General features: G+C 35.0%; 1 protein-coding gene across 1 annotated transcript; it reads right to left on the bottom strand.

Annotated features, from left to right (window-relative positions):
• Positions 1-16,117: 16,117 nt before the first annotated feature.
• LOC145947048 (uncharacterized) lies at positions 16,118-21,298 on the bottom strand. Its single transcript, XM_083056824.1, has one exon. It carries the CDS (start codon positions 21,296-21,298, stop codon positions 16,118-16,120), a length of 5,181 nt encoding a protein of 1,726 aa, XP_082912950.1.
• Between the last annotated feature and the right edge of the window lie 823 nt (positions 21,299-22,121).

Below are 22,121 nucleotides of genomic sequence, written 5' to 3'. Positions count from 1 at the left end.
AAATTGTTTATTTTAAAACATTTCTATAGCGGTAATGGGGGTGTATATAATATGTTTGAAAATATTAAAATATTAATATGTTTTATATAATATGTTATAATATTTTATTCGTGATTAATATTTTTTGACAAAACTTAGGTGATAATTACCAAAAATATTTATCGAATTTAAAATATTATAACATCTCTTTCTAAAAAAGACATGTTAAGTCGATTCTCGCGAGTATTGTTGCATCTTTTCCGCGATGCTGATTGACTGTTTCGATTCGCATTGTGCGTTATATTCGTAGCATCGAGAGGCAAATTAAATAAAATAATGTTTGAAATAATATGTTATGATACTTTATCCGCGATTAATATTTTTTGACAGAAATCAGCTGATAACTGTCAAAAATATTAATCGAGTTTAAAGTATTATAACATTATTTAAAATTACACAGACAGAATTTTCTCTTAGAATTTACCCTGAAAATCATGGTAATCGTGGAACAATATGGTATAGAAAGAATTTGTTTAATATTTTAATTTGTTTGTGTTTTAATTTATCTAATATTTTAGATTGTCTTTCTTAAAAAAATTGTTGAAAAAGATTACTATTTAAGTAAATCTGTCTGAACGCACGGCAATTATTTGTCAAGTATTTAAAGTGAGTTTCTCGCGAGTGCTTTACGCTGATACAGTTAGTACCGCCATTGTTCCGCGAGATGGCTTCGCGGCGAACAGTCTTTCCGTAGAAGAAAACAGTGTAAGAAAGTATATAAGGCGATGAAACTACTTACATGACGTCTTGATGTTCAAGGCTTTTCAAGAGGATTATTGGTTACACTTTTTCGACACATTTGATTCGACACATTATTTTCGACGCATTGATTTAAAATTTCTATTCTCGTCAAAGTGAAAGTTATTCTATAAACATGTTATATTGTGTTTTTATTTAATATTAAAATTTAATCTTCATAAAATATCTTTAGTCAAACATATTTAGAGGATATTATTATATGTATTTATAAGCCGCTAAAGAACAGATTAAGTTATTTTGTAACTCGTGAAAAAGGGAGAGTAATAATAATAGATATAGAAAATAGTTTCTTAAATTTAATCTCCATTAAATTATTTTCTTTATGAATATCGTCTTATTTTATTGCAATTCTTTATGCATATCGTCTGCTATTTACTGAAATGAAATAACTCAATTTAGAAAATTTTTAATATATACATATAATTTAACCTATTTAACATATATACTGCGTTTGGCAATGCAAATTGATCATTGTTTTACTCGTAATGTAGCCAACGCTACAATAACAAATAATTTTATTTATTTTGCCTTGAACAGTTGAGGTAAATATATTTGATAAAATTTCAGCTCGCATTTTATATGTTGCCGATGTAATACCTGTGTGTAATATCTATGTACTAATTACTTTTACTGATTTGTCTTCTAATTTTATTTTTTGAGGGTTGCCATTTTTTAAGATGGGTACATTTTTTGGTTTTAAAATTTTATTTTTTATTCGTATTTCATTTGTATTTTCTTTTTCAAACTCATCTAAATTTATATTGTTGAAATCAGTTGTGTGCCTTCTTCTTTTTTGATCGTTTATTCGAAGTTTTGCTTCTTCAATTCTGAAATGTCCTGACTTGTGATAGGACACATTTTAATATAATGTGGTCCTTTATAATTGCTCTCCTCAACGACAACAATACATACACAATTATTAAAAGAGATCCTATAAAAAAATTAATTAACAATCTCCACGATTGACATGCGTAACAACGTCGTTTATAAAATTTCATATGAAAATTGTGATGCCTCATACGTAGGACAGACCAGCAGACTTCTAAAAACACGCATTTCTGAACACCATGAACATATAAACAGGAATACAACACAACGTTCGGTAATCATAGAACATAGATTAACAAATCATGATTTTGCATGGGATAAGAGGGAAATTTTGGATGAAGAACATATAAATTTGGAAAGCGTTTAATATCCGAAATGATTTTTATTAAAAGACAAAAAAATAGGTTAAACATGCAGAGCGATACTAAAGATTTACATGGCACTTTTTTAACAACGGTGGAGAGATTACCACAGATTTAATTTCCGCGATTTTTAGCATATTTCCCCACATCAATCTTACATACGAATACAGTGTTTCTTGTATTGTTTACACTCACAATGTCAAGCGACACCGAATCTTAGCATTTATTTTAATTTGATAGTTGGGTCTTGCCCACGGTCATTGACTGTTGCTCTTTTATCGAGATGGATGGGGTGAGTTTTTTGGCTTTTAATTAATTAATGAATCTACTATTCACCACTCTCATGGACATACAACTCTTTGTTGTTTTTTTTTTTTTTTAAGTTTTGCATCTCGCGTTTTTCTTTCCAAAGAACGTGTGATCTGTTGCTCTTTTGCGGTAGCAATCGGAGGAATTCTTATTGCTCCATCCGTTTACTAGTCAATGGCTATGGAGGATTGCGCACACCGAATATTCTTTTGTTCTTGTATGTATCTTTAATGTAAAGAAATGTGTGCTTTGTTAATTTCTTGTATTAACGGACTTCATATTTTGTTAATTCTTTTATTATTTTGTGTTTTTGACAGTTAACTGAAGAAGTTCCAAAACATGGACCGAAACGTCTGAAATATATTACTGGATATAAAAAATTTATATATTGCGCATCATTTACCGCGCTCGGCTCTTTACTAGCCTGCTTTTTTTCCATTGTTAGTTTAATCTAATAGAGCCTTCATTAATTATATCACTTTGTAGATCACACAGTTCTAATTGAAAATCTACACTCTGTTCAATTATTGAAATTGTTCGAGGATTTTCGTAAAGTAAAAGATCTTTCTTCAACTTTTTAAAATCACGAAATCGATGATCAAATTGTGCAATTAATTCATTGATAAGATGCACTTATTTTTTGAAGTCGCATTTCGTATCATATTTTTTAACGAGAATTTTGCAAGAAAGAAAGAAAAGAAAACTATTTTTTTCCAAATAATTTAAAAATATTTTTAATTTTGTGCGGAACGAATCGACATGACATTAACTCGGATACTGTTTGATTAGTCTGTTGTAGCTTTAAATTTAAAGTATTTAGGTGACAAGTTACATCTGTGATGAAAGCTAATTCCGAAAGTGATTCCACGTCTTCAAAAAATGATTTAAATGTTTTTAGTTTTGCTATGCACTTTTGTTGTATGAATAGATATATTTCTTTTCTTATAGAAAAAAATTTTTGCAAAGTTTTTCCGGCACTTAAGCATCGGACTTCACAGTAAAATGGTATGTCTATGTAAATTGTATCTCTTCGAGGAAATTTTGAAATTTGCGATGAAGCAGGGATTTGTTTTCACCTTTAATTGCATTTACAATTGCTGTTACGGTCTGCATAGTTTCATAGCTTTCCCGCATAAAGCTTTCTGATATATAATACAATGAAATATAGGAAATTTTAATTTCTTTGCTTTAATTGATCTAAAAGTTCTAATTTTGGATCTTACCATTGATTTAGCACTATCTGTCACTATACACGAATATTTTGCAAAATCGCAATTAAATTTGTTTAAAATAATCTCCCGTGCTTTGTAAATGTCAATACCGATTAGTGTAGCATGTAATGGCACGAAATCTAACATTTCTTTGGTACACGAAAAATCTTGCACAATTCGCGCAAGAAATGCTTAATTGGCTTACGTGTTGAACACCGTGCTCTCATCGAGGCACAATAAAAAACAAGTGCATGTATTTAATAATGATTTTAATTTTTGTTCTATAGAACTGGCTATCATAATAATTCTTGATCTTACCGTGTCACGAGAAAGTGGAACGTTATTAATTTTCTCAAGCGTCACAGTATTTCCAAATGTTGTCACTGCTGCAAGAATACACTCTTTTATGAAGACACCGTCGGTAAACGGTTTTGAATGTTTCGCAATTAGATATGAAATGGCATACGACGCACGAATTGTTTTATCTTGAATATCTTCATCTTCATTATCACAAATGTTCGAAATTGTACCAAAACGTTGTTGATACACTAATTTTAATGCTGCAATCACAGCAGATTTTTCGTGTCCTGCATATGCTGAATATTCGTTTAAATGTTTATGATTATGGATGCTTTCCAGCTACGGAATACAGTGAGACACTGTGTTACACAGTGTTACATAGTGTCGACTTGTAGCTGGAATGCTATTTAGCTATTTCATTTCACCACCAGAGTGCAGGGCAGTCACTTTACAATATTTGTCACTAAATTTACCGATGTATATGTACAATTATGTTTAACAATTTGTAATAATTAAAAATCGCAAGTTTTTTTCTATAATTATTTAAATTACATAATTATTTTTGTGCAAAAAGCGATTAAAAGAAAGAAACGCGCGTAAGCATCCATTCAATTTAAGAACTTTTAACTATATATCTCCTAACTATATGCTCTATTAATTTTCATTAATTATAAATAAAATAATTATTTCTTAAATTATATAACATGAGACTATATTTCTAAACTTGCTTAAACAATTTTTCAACGATTGCAATATTAATTTTTTTAAAATTATGTCTTTTAACTATATGCTTAATTAATTTTTATTAATTGTAAATAAAATAATTATTTTTTAAACTATAAGACTATATACCTAAACTTGCCCAAATAAATTTTCAACAATTGCATTAAAATTTTTAAAATTATATCTGCTAACTATACGCTCAATTAATTTAAATTAATTATAAATAAAATAATTATTTCTTAAACTATATGACTATATTCCTAAACTTGCCCAAACAATTTTTTAACGATTGCATAATAAATAAAAATAAATATTAAATTTGTCTGCTATGTATACAGAGATCACCTACGGATACCAATCCATAGAAAATAAAATAATGGTAACAAATATAGAAATGTTGGTAGCCATGGAGCGACGACACAGTCGTACATAGCATTTTAGCTATACAGGGTGTAACTAAACAAACGTATACGAAGCACACCATCAGGTGCAGGACTACAAACTAAATCGAAAAGTCCTGAGCCATTTTTTTATCTGAGCTTTATTTTTTACGCTATAAATTGTTAAAGTTTGCCAATCAGCGCGTGGCTACAACGGAAGGCAGCGTAGGCGCCGCCTACTGAGTGGGGAGCGCGGGATCGGAGAGTAGCGAGACAAAGTGGGGCGAAGCGAATGTAGCATGTCTCTGCTCTTTTTTGTACGTTTTGCGTAGCTCTTAAAATTTGATTATTCTCGATACTCTCGACAGTGTGGAATATTTCATTTTTCCATCTCGTTAGCTGTCTTTATATTTGTGTTTAGAAATACTTTTTCTTTGAAAAGAAAGGTTACATGAGTTGTAGTCCGGAGATCGAGAAGGCCACGGACTAGTACTGAATCCTTCCCATCCTTGAGGAAAATTTTTATCGAAGTAATGGCGGATGATACTTTTGAATAAGATTCATTGAAATTAATATTAAAAGTGGTTCCGATAATTGGACTTAAATATTAAATTTATTTTAAGCGCAAAGTATGTTTTTATTTTTAACATATTTAACAAAAAAAAAAAACTTTCTTGATGTATGAAAACATTATAATACATATGTATGTAGTAATGACTACTTTTATTAAGATTTTTAGTCTTGATGTGTGAACATGATATAAAAATTAAGCCCTGAGAGTAGAATACAGTATTGAAACTGAGATAGCGATCTTCACAATTTCGATAGATTCTATTAAACTACGCAATAAAATAATAATTATAAACATTTTTATAATAATAAAATAAAAATAAGTTATAATATAAATTATAATAAAATTAAACATATTTATAATAATAAAATATAAATAAATAATAATATAAATATAATAATAAAATAAAAATAAAGATTTAAAAATAAATATTTAATTTATAATAAATATAAATTTATAATAAAAAATTAATTTATAATAAAAATAAATATTTTCATAATAAAAATAATTCTTATGTGTTAACAAAATAATTATTTAACTAAAATTAAAGAAATTGTTCGAAATGAGTTCCTCCCACTTCGATACATATTTCTGCTCTTTTTTGTACGTAGCTTTTTGCATATGATGATTTTCAATTCTTTGAACAGTGGGGAATACCAATTCTTTCATTTCGTCTGTGGTTTCGATGTTGTTATTTAAAAACACTTTTTCTTTAATCGCTCCCCAAAGATAAAAATCATATGGGTTGAAGTCCGGAGATCGAGCAGGCCACGGAGTTATTGAACCTTTTCCAAACCATCCTTGTGGAAAATTTTCATTAAGATAACGGCGGACGATATCTTTGAATAAGATTCATTGATATGAATACTAAAAGTGATTCAATAGACAATTAGACTTAAATGCTAACTTCTAAGTGCAAAGTGTATGTTTTTACTTTTAACATATTTAATAAAACTTTCTTTATGAAAACAAATTATACACAATACACATGTATGTAATAAATACTGTTATTAAAATTTTTAATGTTGATAAAGCACGATATAAAAATTAACCTTTAAGGGTAGACTATAATATTGAATCTGAGATAGCAATCTTAACTAATTTTGATAGATTCTTCTAAACTGTATGCAATAAACATTTTTATAGTAAAAATTTCTTACGTGCAGAATGGGCAGGTGCGCCATCATGCATGAATATCATAGCTCGTCTATTTAATGCTACATCTTCCAAATTATTCTCTGCCGGAATTAATAAATCTGGCAGATTATTTCGCAAGAAATTGAGATATTCTGACATTTAAACGTTCTGATAGTATAAAAGGTCCAATCTAAGCTCAATTAATAAAGTTATATTAATAATAGGAACAATATTAGTAACAAAACAGTAGTATAATTAATAATTACAAATTAGAATTCTATGAAGAAAATGTTTATTGTATTGATTATAAATAAAAAAGATATGTCAAGATATGTCAGAGATATTAAAAAATAAGTTTCATTGAAAAAAAAGATTAAAAAGGACTGAATAAAAATAGTTTTAATTCAATTAATTTAAATTTCAATTAAATTATAATCTTAAAATACTTACAATTTGATCTCCCAGCAATCCACACCAAACATTTACGGAATATCGGTATTGAAAAGAACTTAACCTAGTGAGAAATGGATTTCCATGGCTCCAGTAATGATAATTGTGGGTATTAAACATTCCGTTTCTCGTAAATGCACATTCATCAGTATACAAACGACTTCCGTAATTAGGTCTCAAATTCATTTGATTTAAATAATATTCAGCAAAATTCACACGAAATGGATAATCTCGTGGAAGTAAATGTTGTACTTTTGTATAGTGATACGGGTGCCGCTCATTTTCTTTAACCACTCTATAAACACTCATATGCGATATATCAAACTGACGAGCAACAGATCTTGTACTTAATGTGGGATCATTGCGAAAGACAGCCATAACAGCATCTTCCATCACAAGATTGCGTATTTGACGTGGACCTCCGTTTCTATTATTCGGTAAAACATTGCCAGTTTCTCGTAGTCGTCGAACAGCACCAGCTATTACATTTGGACTTGGATGATGTCGATTCGGGTATAAATTAGCATATTGCACTGCGGCAGGTGCAGCCTGTTCTCCGTTTATAAAATACAAACGAATCATTTCGTAATAATCTTGTGCGTAATAAACGGGCATGATGAGGATTATTAAATGGTCTGTCACTTATAAAAGATCGTTCACTTATAAAAGCATAACAATGAATAATTGAAATGATCAGAAGATTTTGTTTATAAGAACCTTCGCGCTTGTGCTTCGTTTTCATACATACACAATACATAAAGATGAACATACATACATACGTATGAAAACAAAGCACTAGCGAAGATTCTTTATAAATAACAAAAATATTAAAGAAAGAAAAAATATAAATCTGATCTTTTTTTTTAACATTTCAATTATTCGTTGTTACGCCTTTATAAGACTATTTAATAATCTCATGCTCGTTTATTATACATAAGATTATTGCGATATGATTCGTTCATATTTTACAAGTGGAGAACAGGCTGCACCTGCGCTCTCTCTCTCTCTCTCTCTCTCTCTCTCTCTCTCTCTCTCTCTCTCTCTCTCTCTCTCTCTCTCTCTCTGCAGTAGAAAATGTTAATTTATATCCGAATTGACATCATCCAAATTTGAACGTAATAGTTGGTGCTGTTCGACGACTACGAGAAACTGGTAGCGTTTTACCGAATAACAGAGATGGAGGTACACAATCTTGTGATGGAAGATGCTATATAATTGTCTTCCGCAATAATCCCACATTAAATACAAGATCTTGCTCGTCAGTTTAGTATATCGTATATGAATGTTTACTGAATGCTTAAAGAAAATGAGCAGCATTCGTATTATTATACAAAAGTACAACATTTAGTTCCATGATATTATTAGCCTCGCGTGATTTTCGCTGAATATTATTTAAATCTAGTAAAAACCAAATTATAGAAGTCGGATTTTGTATGTCGATAAATGTACATTTACAAGAAACATTTTAGGAATGTTTAATATCTACATTCTCTTATTATCATTACTGCAGCCATTTGGAAATCTATTTCTTACTCGAGAGAGATCTTTTCAACATCGAATTCCGTAAATATTTGGTATGGATTGCCGAGAAATCAAATCGTAAGTAGGTATTTTAAACTGAAATAAAATTAAAATTTAATTGTAATTTAAATTAATTAAATTGAAACTATTTTTATTGTTTCCTTTTTAATCATTTCTCTAATATAACTTATTTTATTATCTTTCGTCTGTCTATCGATTTGAATTATTTTTTATTTAATCAATGCAATAAACATTTTCTTTCTAGAAAAATAATGTGTAATCGTTATATTACTGTTTACTTTTATTACTAGTATTGTTCCTATTGAATTATTTTTCCTATTGATATAAACTTATTGACAGGACTTAGATCGAACTTTTTATATTATCACTCTCAAAAGTAGTCTCGATTTCTTACAAAATGATCTGCCAGATTTGTTAGTTCCGGCAGAGAATAATTTAGAAGAGGTAACATTAAATACATGAGCTACGATATTCATGCACGATGACGCACTTGCCCATTCTGCACGTAAGAATTATTTTTATTATAAAAATATTTATTTTTAATATGTATAATATATCTTTACTCTTATTTTATTATTATTATATTTATATTATTTATTTTTATTTTATTATTATAAAAATGTTTATAATTATTATTTTATTGCGTAGTTTAATAGAATCTATCGAAATTGTGAAGATCGCTATCTCAGTTTCAATACTGTATTCTACTCTCAGGGCTTAATTTTTATATCATGTTCATACATCAAGACTAAAAATCTTAATAAAAGTAGTCATTACTACATACATATGTATTATAATGTTTTCATACATCAAGAAAGTTTTTTTTTGTTAAATATGTTAAAAATAAAAACATACTTTGCGCTTAAAATAAATTTAATATTTAAGTCCAATTATCGGAACCACTTTTAATATTAATTTCAATGAATCTTATTCAAAAGTATCATCCGCCATTACTTCGATAAAAATTTTCCTCAAGGATGGGAAGGATTCAGTACTAGTCCGTGGCCTTCTCGATCTCCGGACTACAACTCATGTAACCTATCTTTTCAAAGAAAAAGTATTTCTAAACACAAATATAGAGACAGCTAACGAGATGGAAAAATGAAATATTCCACACTGTCGAGAGTATCGAGAATAATCAAATTTTAAGAGCTACGCAAAACGTACAAAAAAGAGCAGAGACATGCTACATTCGCTTCGCCCCACTTTGTCTCGCTACTCTCCGATCCCGCGCTCCCCACCCAGTAGGCGGCGCCTACGCTGCCTTCCGTTGTAGCCACGCGCTGATTGGCAAACTTTAACAATTTATAGCGTAAAAAATAAAGCTCAGATAAAAAAATGGCTCAGGACTTTTCGATTTAGTTTGTTGTCCTGCACCTGATGGTGTGCTTCGTATACGTTTGTTTAGTTACACCCTGTATACGCTTGTGTCGTAGTTGAAAAGCACTGAGTCGTACACTGGGTGCATCCAGAAGCACAACCGCTCACTGAGCGCTCAGTGAGCGTTCACAAGTAGCCGCTCAGTGAGCTCTCTTTGATCTATTGGATATATGCTCAGTTTGCTAGCCGCCATTTATATGACGTAAATCCAAGTTAAGAGAGAACAAGCATATTTGTTTGAAATTATTTATTATAATAATGGAAAAACGTATAATCGGTATGATAATTTTAGAGAATGAAGATAACAGCGAAGATAACATCATACAAATTATTACACATTATTGTGAAAACAATTTATATGACGATGATTTATTAAATCATCGAAATTTTCATATTCGTATTGAAAATTATTTTGAAGTAACAATTCCACAATATTCTTTGTGTGATTTTCGTGCACATTTTCGAATGAAGCGTACGACAATGGAGGTAAGTTAATGAATAAATTTTAAATTTAGATTTAATTATATCGACAAAATTTGTTTTATTTAATGATTATAAATACTTATTACCCATGATAATTTGTTATATATCTAAATCAATAGATATTTAAAAAATTATAATAGATATTAGAAAATTATAATTTTTATTTTATTATATTTAAAAAATTATAACATATATATATATATATATAACGGGTGTCCCATTTTAAAGGACCCACTCAAATATCTCAGAAACACTGCGTTAAATCAAAAAATGTTTCCTACAAAAGTTGTAGGGTTTCGAGGGGGACATAACATAGTAATATTCATATGACCTTGGACGGCGTCTCCAAGGTCAAGTGAAGGTAAGAATAAATTTTTTAAATGGAAACCCATATTTTTTATTATAACATCTTTTTCTACTAATTAATTTGAACAACTTTTATCTGAAACATTTTTTTATTTTCTTCAAAATTCATTCTCACCTTCACTTCAGGTTAACCTTTACTAACCTTGGAGACGCCGCCCAAGGTCAAATGAATATTACTATGTTATGTCCCCCTCGAAACCCTACAACTTTTGTAGGAAACATTTTTCGATTTAACGCAGTGTTTCTGACAATGAGATATTTGAGTGGGTCCTTTAAAATGGGACACCTGGTATATATATATAGCAACTTGTAAATATTATTGGAGAACATATGAATAGAAGGGAATACTATGTAATTCCTTTGCAAAAGCAAGTGGCATTAACTGTATGGATTTTGGCAAAATCGGAGTCACATCTAGCAGTTGGAGACAGATTCGGCATGTCCGCTAGTTCAGCACACTATTGTTTTCAGAATATAATAAGAACATTGGCTTCATTGATAGGCACATACATTAAATGGCCAAATGCTGCGAATATAGAGAATATTGCATGTGTAGGTAATAATATTATATTATTTTGAAGAATTATAAAAATAAATATAGATAACAAAATAAAACAATTATTTTGTATTTAAACATATTTTGTATTTAAACATATTTTGTATTTGAACATAAGAAACTATATTTTTTAATTTAACATGAATTATATTCTAAAACAAAATATATTTTTGAATCAAATTTTAAATAAAAACAAATATTGAGCAAGCAAATACATGAAAAAACAAATATTTTTAACATAAATAAACTATAATTAATATTATACTATATAACTAATATTGTACATATACTATAACTAATATTTAAGATAAATAAACTAAACATAAAAAACCTTAGCTATGCAAAAATTTCCTTTAGAAAAAAAAACATACATTAAGAAACAAATAAATATCTAAAATAAAAATGTGAAAAAAAATAAATCTGTTACATCCAGACTCGAGGAAGGGTGAGTCAAAGGAAGAACTACTTAAATCTCAATACACGCGACGGGACGAGTGTTCGAGTCGAACGAATGCGGTAGGCCTGAAACAGGTCAACGACCCCAAAGGCCGCTCTTACTCTGTTTAAGGGACTATTCGTTCGTTGGTCCCTTTTCGGCAAGAGAATTTAATCTCTTTTGCACGGGATGGGACCTAGTGCGATTTTTGATCAGGAGAGAGTAATGGGTACTTGAATAACTTACTAATTAACAAAAAATTGTCATTTATATTTATATATATATATATTCGTGTTCACATAAATAAATGATATTTGTCAATTATCATTTATTTATGTGAACACGAATATATATATATATATATATATATATATTAAAGTACTGGTATGTGTCTGATTGTGTGTGTGTGTGTAGATACAATTAATTTTATCGTTATGGTTCATGTGTGAGATCTATGAGGGAAGGAGGTGAGGGAGGAGAGTCGTCAATAATTATGACGGGAGGGGTAAGAGAACTGGACGGATATCGTTCCCGAAAGGATCTAGGAGGAGATTGGTAGTATACAGGGTCATCATAGTTATTGGAATAGGTGAAAATAGAGAGGGGGAGTAGGATGGTCTTGAGTCGGGGGACGAAGGACCGGACAAAAAGAAAAAGGAGAGACAAGTACAGGTGGTTGGGGAAATACACGATAGAGAGGGAGAGGGAGAACGTGGAATGTACGTGTATTTGGTTATTAAATTAAATTCTTCGTTAAGGCGGTAGTATTGTGCTACTAATCGTTCCGCTCGCAGCGGAGTACGGCCGAAATCGTTGCGCTTCCGCTTATGGGCGCGCTTGATCGCATTACAGGCGACGGAATTCACTGAGAATTATGTTGATTTTAGTCGCGTTGTTGGACTTTATTTGTTTTTGCGGGATTACGTTTGAATGAGTGTACTTACTATTTGATGTGATCTAGTTGCTGAACGGCGCTGACAAATCGGCTGGTTCTCAGGATTACTGGGTTCTCTCGAGTTCTCGAATGTATCGATGAAGACGCTGGGTGGTTGTTAAATATTGCTGAGTCCGATCGTTACAGTAATGGTTATTATGATTGTGTACTACGAGGTACGTGGATGGTACGTTGTAAGCGGAATTAATGAGCGCGTTCTTGGAAGATTCGCTGCTTTCATACTATTCGTCTGCCCTTCTTATAGGGCAAAGGGCGTCTTCTTTTCTTGTGACTCATACGTTCGGTGTTTTAATCCCTTTTGCGCAACGTATTGCTCTCTTGTATGAAGTGTTTTTTCCTAATTCTGATCTTTGGTCCGCTGATAGCGTGTGTCGATCGTGATATTTCAACATTACTTATGACTTATTGATCAAAGTGTAGGTTTCGTAATCTCACCGGTCGAGTTGTTTCACAATCACTGTCTTTCTCCGTTTAATTCTTATAACTAATTTCGGTCTTATAATTAATATGTTCGCGGAACGCGAATCTGCGTAAATCGGGGAGGAGAAAAGAATCGTGCAGTCCACAGGACGTAACAAATCCAAAAGTATTAAAATTCATTTGTTGATTTCTTATAAAAAATGTCTTATAAATAAGTTTTAATATTATTCTGAGATCCTTTTTTTAAATATTCTGATATGTCCGCTAAAATTTTATTGCGTTCTTTTTGGATTTGTACCATATCATTTAATGATTTTTGTAAATTTTTAGATTCTTGTAGTTTTTCTTTTTCTATTTCTATTTTATCTTTTTGATATACATAATTTCGTTTAATAATTTTCTTTTTATCTTTTTTAATAGTTCCACTAGCTTCATTATTATTATTGTCAGTTTCATTATTTGATATTGGGTTTATCTATATTGATTGATGTGTCAGAAGTTTCTGAATAATTGGGAAACTGAGTAGATAAATCCAAAGGTGGTAAATTTAATACTTCTGGATTTATAGTGTTATCATTATCTGTTATTACTGCCATACTACTGAATGTATTATTCATAGAAATCGCTTTGTCGTTATCAAATATTTTACAAAAATTATCATAATATTGCCATGTAACGGTATCTCCTCCAGTACTTGTCTTCTTATTATTATCATGTATTTTTAAATAAGTTTTTTTTAAGTTTCTAAATTTTTTATCTAATGCCTGTACTTATAGTGTAATTATATTTTATAAATTCTGCTTTTATTTCGGACCATAACAATTTTTTTTATAGTTGGACTTCTAAACTTTTCTTTTCTTTTTTCATATTCATCCACAAGTAATTGAATGGTATTATGCGTCCATTGGAATGTATCTGAAACAGAAGATATTAAATGTTACATTAATTAATAATTTTTTATTTTTTCAGGATTTTGAAATTCGTTCTGGTGGAATATCAGGTGTAATTTGTGCCATTGATGGTTGCCATATTCCTATGATGCAGCCACATAATGCAGTCGATTATTATAACAGAAAAGGTTTCCACAGTGTCGTTTTACAAGGTGAATGTGATAATCAAAAAAGGTTTATAGATGTACACATAGGTGTGCCAGGAAGAGTGCATGATGCACGCGTTTTTCGAAACAGTCCACTTTATCAAAATATTATGTATCATAATTTAATTTCACCTACTACTCACTTAATCGGAGATAGTGCTTATCCATTAAGCAGATTTTTATTAGTACCATACAAAGATAATGGTCATTTAACAAGATAGCAAATGCGATATAATCAAAAACTTAGTTCCATTCGATCTACAATCGAAAGATCATTTGGTTTATTAAAAGGAAAATTTAGAAAATTGAAATTCTTAGAAATGTATAATTTGACTTTGATTAATTATGCAATTGCATCTGCATGCATCTTGCATAATTTTATTTTAATGAAAGAGGGTGACGATGATGATAAAATTATAAATGATGAAATACAAGATGAAGAAAACGACACTGAGAATGAAATAGATGATAATGGAAATGATAATAACAGTGGCCATGACAAAAGAAATGCTATTGTACAAGCATTACAATAAATAAAAATGGACAAACATAAACGTATGTACAGGCATACGCATTTATAGAATTTATATAAGTCAAAGTTAAATATTTTATCAAAAAATATTAATATTCTTAGGCCCTGCGCACAATACAAGAATAAGAATTAAATATTAAATATTATAGAAAGAGAGAAAGAGAACAGTTTCTTTTTCTTTCTCTTTTTCAATAATATTTAATATTTAATTCTTATTCTTCTATCGTGCGCAGGGCCCTATACAATTTATATTCTTATAATTTTTTTTTTATTCATTATAATAATTTATTATTGTAACTGTTTACGCACGAACGAAATTTTGTCGCGTGTAAATCGAGGATGCCGGCTTGCTCCGAGAGAGCGAGAGGAAGAGGGAAAGAATGGAGAGCGTGTGATAGCGAGAGAGTGAGAGAGAGGAAAAACTAGAGTGAAAGAGCGAAAGAAGCAGTACACTGAAAGAGAGCGAGAAAGCGAGATGGGAATCGAACGAAGGAGATCGGAAATGAACAAGGATCAATGTCAATGAAAGAAGAAGTGAAAATTGTTACCAAGTAATTTTGGAAGATTTGATGAGATCTTTAATGATCGCAGTTAAAAGATATACACTGAGCGATGAATCGCTAGACTCGCAACTCGTTATCGGAAATTTCTTAAAATGATTGAAGTAACTGATCGTCTCGCTCGATTAAATGCTTGAATTGACTGTCGTGAACAGCCAGACAAAATAAGCAAGTCTCAAAGTCGCCGGGCATTTCGCGTGTTTATATATATTGTCGAGTTTCTGGAAGCTTCTCAGAATCGAGCCGGGGATTCCGTGGTCTGCGCAATACACTACATATATGGTTTAAATTTAGACTACCGTTGCGAGACCAAAACAATAATAACCCGCGATAGGTATAAGTCAGAATACTGGAAATGACAAACGATGGTTCGATAGATTTGTGATCTTTTCGTTGTCGAAGGCTCGCTCGGAAGAATTAAACAATACATGACGCGACGACCGAAAGGTCATATGAGAAAGCATAGAAACAGAAATAATTACGGAGATAATAACAACCGGACGAAAGACGATATAAATTGATACAGAGAGTTAACAATATTAAATTTAATACAAAGCCTTTTTTTTTGTTATCTTTAACATACCGCCCGCCTCGAAACTATAGTTTCGAAAGGCGAATCAGAACGAAGAAACGAATCAACTAAAGAAGAAAGAGAGAAACATTACGTTGATTCGAGGCGGAGGATATGTTAATTACAGAAACTTATGCAACTAATTCGAGATTTATTGTTGCTCGATATCGATAGGAAGCAAACAAAGCTTCACGACGGGACGCTTATATTCGGATGCGGCGGTCTTTACATTTACAACTCGTACTATGTCGTCGGAACCGGGGTAACATTTAATAACGCGACCCAATTCCCATTTACACGGCGGAAGCTGTGAATTTCGAACTAAAACGAGTTGACCGATTTTAATCTGAGTTTTGTTCGCTTTCCGCCATTTGACCCTTTGTTGGAGCGTGTTTAAATAATCACTCTGCCATAGTTTCCAAAATCTTTCGGTCATTTGGCGCACCATTTGCCACCGAGACAATCGATTTTCGTGGACGTCTAATAGCGATGGTTCGGGAGTGACGGAGAGAGGCGCGCCTATCAAAAAATGCCCCGGGGTAAGCGGTTCACAATCATCGATTGAATCCGTGAGCGGAGCGAGGGGCCTCGAGTTCAGGCATGCTTCTATGTTGCATAGAAGAGTAGAGAACTCTTCAAACGTCATCGTATGGGATCCGATGACACGACGCACATGATATTTTACGCTTCGTACGCCTGCCTCCCACAAACCGCCGAAATGAGGGGCAGATGGCGGGATAAAATTCCATTCGATTTTTTGAGAAGCCGCGTGATTGAGAAAATTCGGATCTTTTATAGTAGCTCGAAAAGCCGAAGTTAATTCGCGATCGGCACCGACAAACGTGGTTCCGTTGTCGGAGTATACAGTTGCCGGTAGTCCGCGTCGGGCGCAAAATCGCGAGAAGGCTCCTAAGAACGCGGAGGTTGAATAGCCTTCCACTACTTCAAGGTGCACGGCGCGAGTAGCCATACACACGAAGACAGCGATATATGCTTTTCGAGATGCGATTCCTCGACCGGATATAGATCTTATTTGTACGGGACCGGCGTAATCGAGGCCGCAATGTAAGAACGCGCGAGCAGGGGGGGAGACGCGTACTGCGGGTAAATTGCCCATCAGATATGAAGGTACCGCGGCCTTTTCGCGAGTGCATTTTATACAGCGATGAATGACCGTTCTCACGAGAGTGCGAGCCCGAACAATCCAGAAATTTTGACGCAGCGTTGACAGCGTTAGTTGCGGACCGGCGTGCAAAGAGTTCAAATGAGTATCTCGAATTATCATCGTGACTAACGGGTGGTTTGCTAATATCACGGGGTGTTTAATTTGATCCGGAAGCGGCGCGTTTGATAACCGCCCGCCGACGCGAATTAATTCGTCGTCCCCGAGGAATGGGTTGAGCGAGAGAATCGGACTCTTTGATTGAATCGAGTGGTTTTGTGAGAGCGCAGCCCGTTCGGAAGAAAAAATTTGCTCTTGAATCTGTTTTAACCAGAAATTCAGCGCGGCTTGACATTCGGCGGCGGAGAGAGCGATCGAAGTTTTATCTAAACTCGCGCGCCGATGAGTCGGGGAGCGAAGTCGCGAAACATATCGGAGTATGTATGCGGTGACCCGGATTAATTTTTTCCATGAAGAATATCGCGATGCTAAATCCCATTGCTCGATGGGTTGTGTGAGATGCGTGGTTACGCGAGGATTTCGTTCAATCGAGACGTCGAGCTCGCAGACAGAGGATTGTGCCGGCCATTCTGACTCCGGGAGGCGCAACCATGTTGGGCCATGCCACCATAAATGATGACTTGAAAGCTGGTCTCCCGAAATTCCGCGGGACGCACAGTCCGCAGGATTTTCGTCCGTCGAAATATGTCGCCAAGACGCATCTGGAAGTCGCGATTGGATCTCGGACACGCGATTGGAAACGAACGTCTTCCATTTCGAGGGATGTTGTCCTATCCATGCTAATACGACCGTCGAGTCGGTCCAACAGTAGCACGACGCGGAGGTCAAATTCAATGACGTGCGCATAAATTCCATCAATTTGGATAGCAACACGGCAGCCGCTAATTCTAATCGCGGGATGCTTAAAGACTTTATGGGCGCGACCCTGGATTTTCCGCCGAGTAGCGTCACTTTAATTTCGCCAGAAAGTGATCGTAGGCGAAGATATACGGCGGCGGCATAGGCAGCGGTGGACGCGTCGGAAAACCCATGGAACTCGCATTGCACGGTGTCAGACCCGTGATACGTCCAGCGATCGAGTTTTAAATCGTGTAGAGCGATTAAGGAAGTTTGAATCGTTTTCCATTGGTCTAATAAATGAGACGAGAGTAGTGCATCCCAATCGAGTTTAGTCATCCAGAGAAGTTGCAAAAATATTTTTGCTGAGATTGTGACGGGAGTACACCACCCTAACGGATCAAATAATTTCGCGACTGTAGATAGAATCGATCGTTTCGTATTTGAAAGAGTTGTCGGGAGAGAGGCCCGAAATTGAAATACATCTAACGAGGGATTCCACGCGATCCCGAGAATTTTTAATTGCTCGTCAACTCGCAAGTCTTTACTACATGCTAAACCATGATTTTCGACCGCGATGTCCTCGAGCAATTTAGACGAATTACTTGACCATTTGCGGAGTTCAAATTTACCGCGATGCAGCAACGCGCACACCTGATTGCGAGCTTGGCGTAGAAGAGGAATATCGTCGGCACCGAACAACACATCGTCGACGTATATGTGATGTTGCAGAATGTGAGACGCCATGGGAAATTCGTCCCCTTCGTCCGCGACAAGTTGGTGGAGGACGCGCAAGGCTAAGTACGGCGCTGACGCTGTACCGTATGTAACCGTTAACAGCTGATATGCTTGTATTGATTTTGTGTTATCCTCGATCCACAATATACGCTGGTAGTCGTCATCGCGAGAGTCGACTTTAATCTGACGATACATTTTCGTGATGTCTGCCGAATATACGTATCGATACTGTCGCCACCGAAGAATCACCGCCGCTAAATCAGTTTGTAATTTCGGGCCGATCAATAAGTGATCGTTTAGAGAAGTCGCGTTTGTTGTACGACTCGACGCGTTGAATACAACTCTTAAATGAGTCGTGAGACTGTGGTCCCGAATTATTGGATGATGAGGAATGTAAATGCATTGAGATTCTCCTAATGTATGCGTTACCTTTTTCATATGTCCTAATTTTTCGTACTCATTTAGAAAATCGGTGTATTCGGCTTTGAGCGCGGGGTTTGTAGTGAACCGCCGTAGTAATGTTTTAAGCATTTTTTCCGCGAGATTATAAGATTCGCCTATATCAATCGGAGGTCCTTTTTTAAAAGGGAGGCGAACGATATAACGCCCGTCGTCGTCGCGCGAATAGGTTGAACGAAAATGATTTTCGCACTGTTGCTCCTCTGGAGTAAGCAAGGTTACCCGAGGGACTTCTTCGATCTCCCAAAATCGGCGAAGTTCTTGATCGATCGCTAAAGAAGTTGCGCTATGCTGAACCGTGATAGTTTGACGCGACGGCGACAGAATCGATGTAGGGCCTGAGAGGACCCAACCAAGAATTGTTTTTTGTGCGATCGGTTGACCGCTTGTGCTTCTTCGTATTCCATCAAGAAGCAATTCACCGTATAAGTCGGCTCCGATAAGAACATCAATCGCTTCGGAACTTAACGGATCGGGATCGGCGAGAGTGAGATCGGCGAGATGCGTCCATGCGATATTCGATCTGGTAAGCGCCGGTGAATATTTAGTCAGTGATGTTAGAATAGACGCGGTAGTCGTAAAAACGGGACGCGATTTATTGAACGGCGAGAGTTTAATGTGCGCCGCCCAACGACAAGTTCCTGCATCGATGCCGCCGACGCCAGAGATCTCGATGGGCATTTTAATGCGCTGCAGTTTCAAAGCGTGGCTGAGTCTCGCGGTGATAAAGGTCATTTCTGACCCTTGGTCGAGCAGCGCTCTAACGACGAGTGTGCGACCCTCGGATGAGCTGACCTTGACGCGAGCCGTTGCTAACAAAACAGAAGGTCGCGACGGAACGGTTGAACAGAGCGAAGTAACAGCTTTAGTATCGGACGCTTCCGACGGAGAGCTCGACATCGTTGCAGTAAGACTTCCGGTAGACGCTGAAGTCAAGTCGAGATGCAACATAGAATGATGTTTTTTCTGACATATTCTGCACGAATATTTACTTATGCACGATTGCACCGCGTGTTTCGAACTGAGACAATTTAAACAACGATTCGCTTGTTTGATTATTTCTAATCGCTGACTCGGACTTTTCTTTACGAATTTAGCGCATTTATTTATAAAATGAGGTGCTTTGCACAACGGACATGTAATATTGTTCGTAGATACAGTGGTACTCGAGACCTTTGTCGAGCGAACAGCTTTCCCGTTGGAAGAGGTTAATTCTTCGAGAGCGCGAGCGCGTGACGCTAGGAAGCTATCGAATTCTGCATATGTCGGAATTTTCGCATCATCGCATCCTTTTAATTTCCATGCTTTTCGCGTCGCATGATCCAATTGCTGAGACACCCGGTAAATTAATACATCATTTAGAATTTCGTCCGCAGATCGGCCTAAATTTTTGAGAGACGCTATCGCGCGATTTGCTTTATCACGTAGCTCGTTGAGTTCAACTGCGTTTTCGCGTGAAACGCTTGGTAAATTATGAAGGGCACAGACGTGCACTTCAATTAATCGCCGCTTATTTTCATAGCGCGAAACTAGCGTTTTCCAAGCGATTTCAAAATTATCAGCGGTAATAGGTATTGTTTTAATTGACTCAAGAGCGCGGCCGGTTAAACTGGACGCTAAGAAATGCATACGTGCGAACGAAGTGAGATCCTTGTTTGCAATAATTAACGACGTGAATCGATCGCGAAAACTTTCCCATTCGTCGTAGTTTCCGCAAAATGGGGGAATTTTAATTGGCGGCAAATGCGATAAAGAAAATGAAGAGGTACATTCACCCTGGCTGGATATTCGACTGGACGACTGAAGGGGGTCCCCAGGTGGTTCGATATCCTCGAGACACTCGGCCATGTAGTCCAGCGTCTCTTGGTAGACGTCCTCGTGTTCGTCGAACAATTGATCTCGGAAATATGCCATCGTGTCGCGTTTATCCCGTGAGATGCCATGCAGAAGAGCAGCGTGATTCTGAGTACATTGCGTCCAGGTCTCCTTCAACGAGGTCACTCGCGATCGGATTTTAGCGGCCGTGTAATTTTTCTTTCCGATCTTTTTGAAATTGTCGAGCGAACGTGATACCGTATGGAATAGCGATGATTGATGTTGGTACAGTTCGTCCATTTCTGCTGATTAGACTATCACTTTGGTCACACGGCACTCCGCTTTGATTCCGTACAGATTACCTCAGTAGAATCCGGCTCGAAGGACCAAATTATGTTTACGCACGAACGAAATTTTGTCGCGTGTAAATCGAGGATGCCGGCTTGCTCCGAGAGAGCGAGAGGAAGAGGGAAAGAATGGAGAGCGTGTGATAGCGAGAGAGTGAGAGAGAGGAAAAACTAGAGTGAAAGAGCGAAAGAAGCAGTACACTGAAAGAGAGCGAGAAAGCGAGATGGGAATCGAACGAAGGAGATCGGAAATGAACAAGGATCAATGTCAATGAAAGAAGAAGTGAAAATTGTTACCAAGTAATTTTGGAAGATTTGATGAGATCTTTAATGATCGCAGTTAAAAGATATACACTGAGCGATGAATCGCTAGACTCGCAACTCGTTATCGGAAATTTCTTAAAATGATTGAAGTAACTGATCGTCTCGCTCGATTAAATGCTTGAATTGACTGTCGTGAACAGCCAGACAAAATAAGCAAGTCTCAAAGTCGCCGGGCATTTCGCGTGTTTATATATATTGTCGAGTTTCTGGAAGCTTCTCAGAATCGAGCCGGGGATTCCGTGGTCTGCGCAATACACTACATATATGGTTTAAATTTAGACTACCGTTGCGAGACCAAAACAATAATAACCCGCGATAGGTATAAGTCAGAATACTGGAAATGACAAACGATGGTTCGATAGATTTGTGATCTTTTCGTTGTCGAAGGCTCGCTCGGAAGAATTAAACAATACATGACGCGACGACCGAAAGGTCATATGAGAAAGCATAGA

This window comes from Prenolepis imparis, unplaced genomic scaffold (assembly GCF_030444845.1).
Source record: "Prenolepis imparis isolate NDT839.2.m4 unplaced genomic scaffold, iyPreImpa1.0 SCAF_39, whole genome shotgun sequence".
Lineage (NCBI taxonomy): Eukaryota > Metazoa > Arthropoda > Insecta > Hymenoptera > Formicidae > Prenolepis > Prenolepis imparis.
Note: the sequence above shows the minus strand (reverse complement) of the source record. Positions and strands in the feature narration are given on the sequence as shown.

Bases quoted from the DNA above. Each gene is read 5' to 3' on its own strand.
- LOC145947048 (XM_083056824.1), bottom strand. From the start codon at position 21,298: ATGGACGAACTGTACCAACATCAATCATCGCTATTCCATACGGTATCA.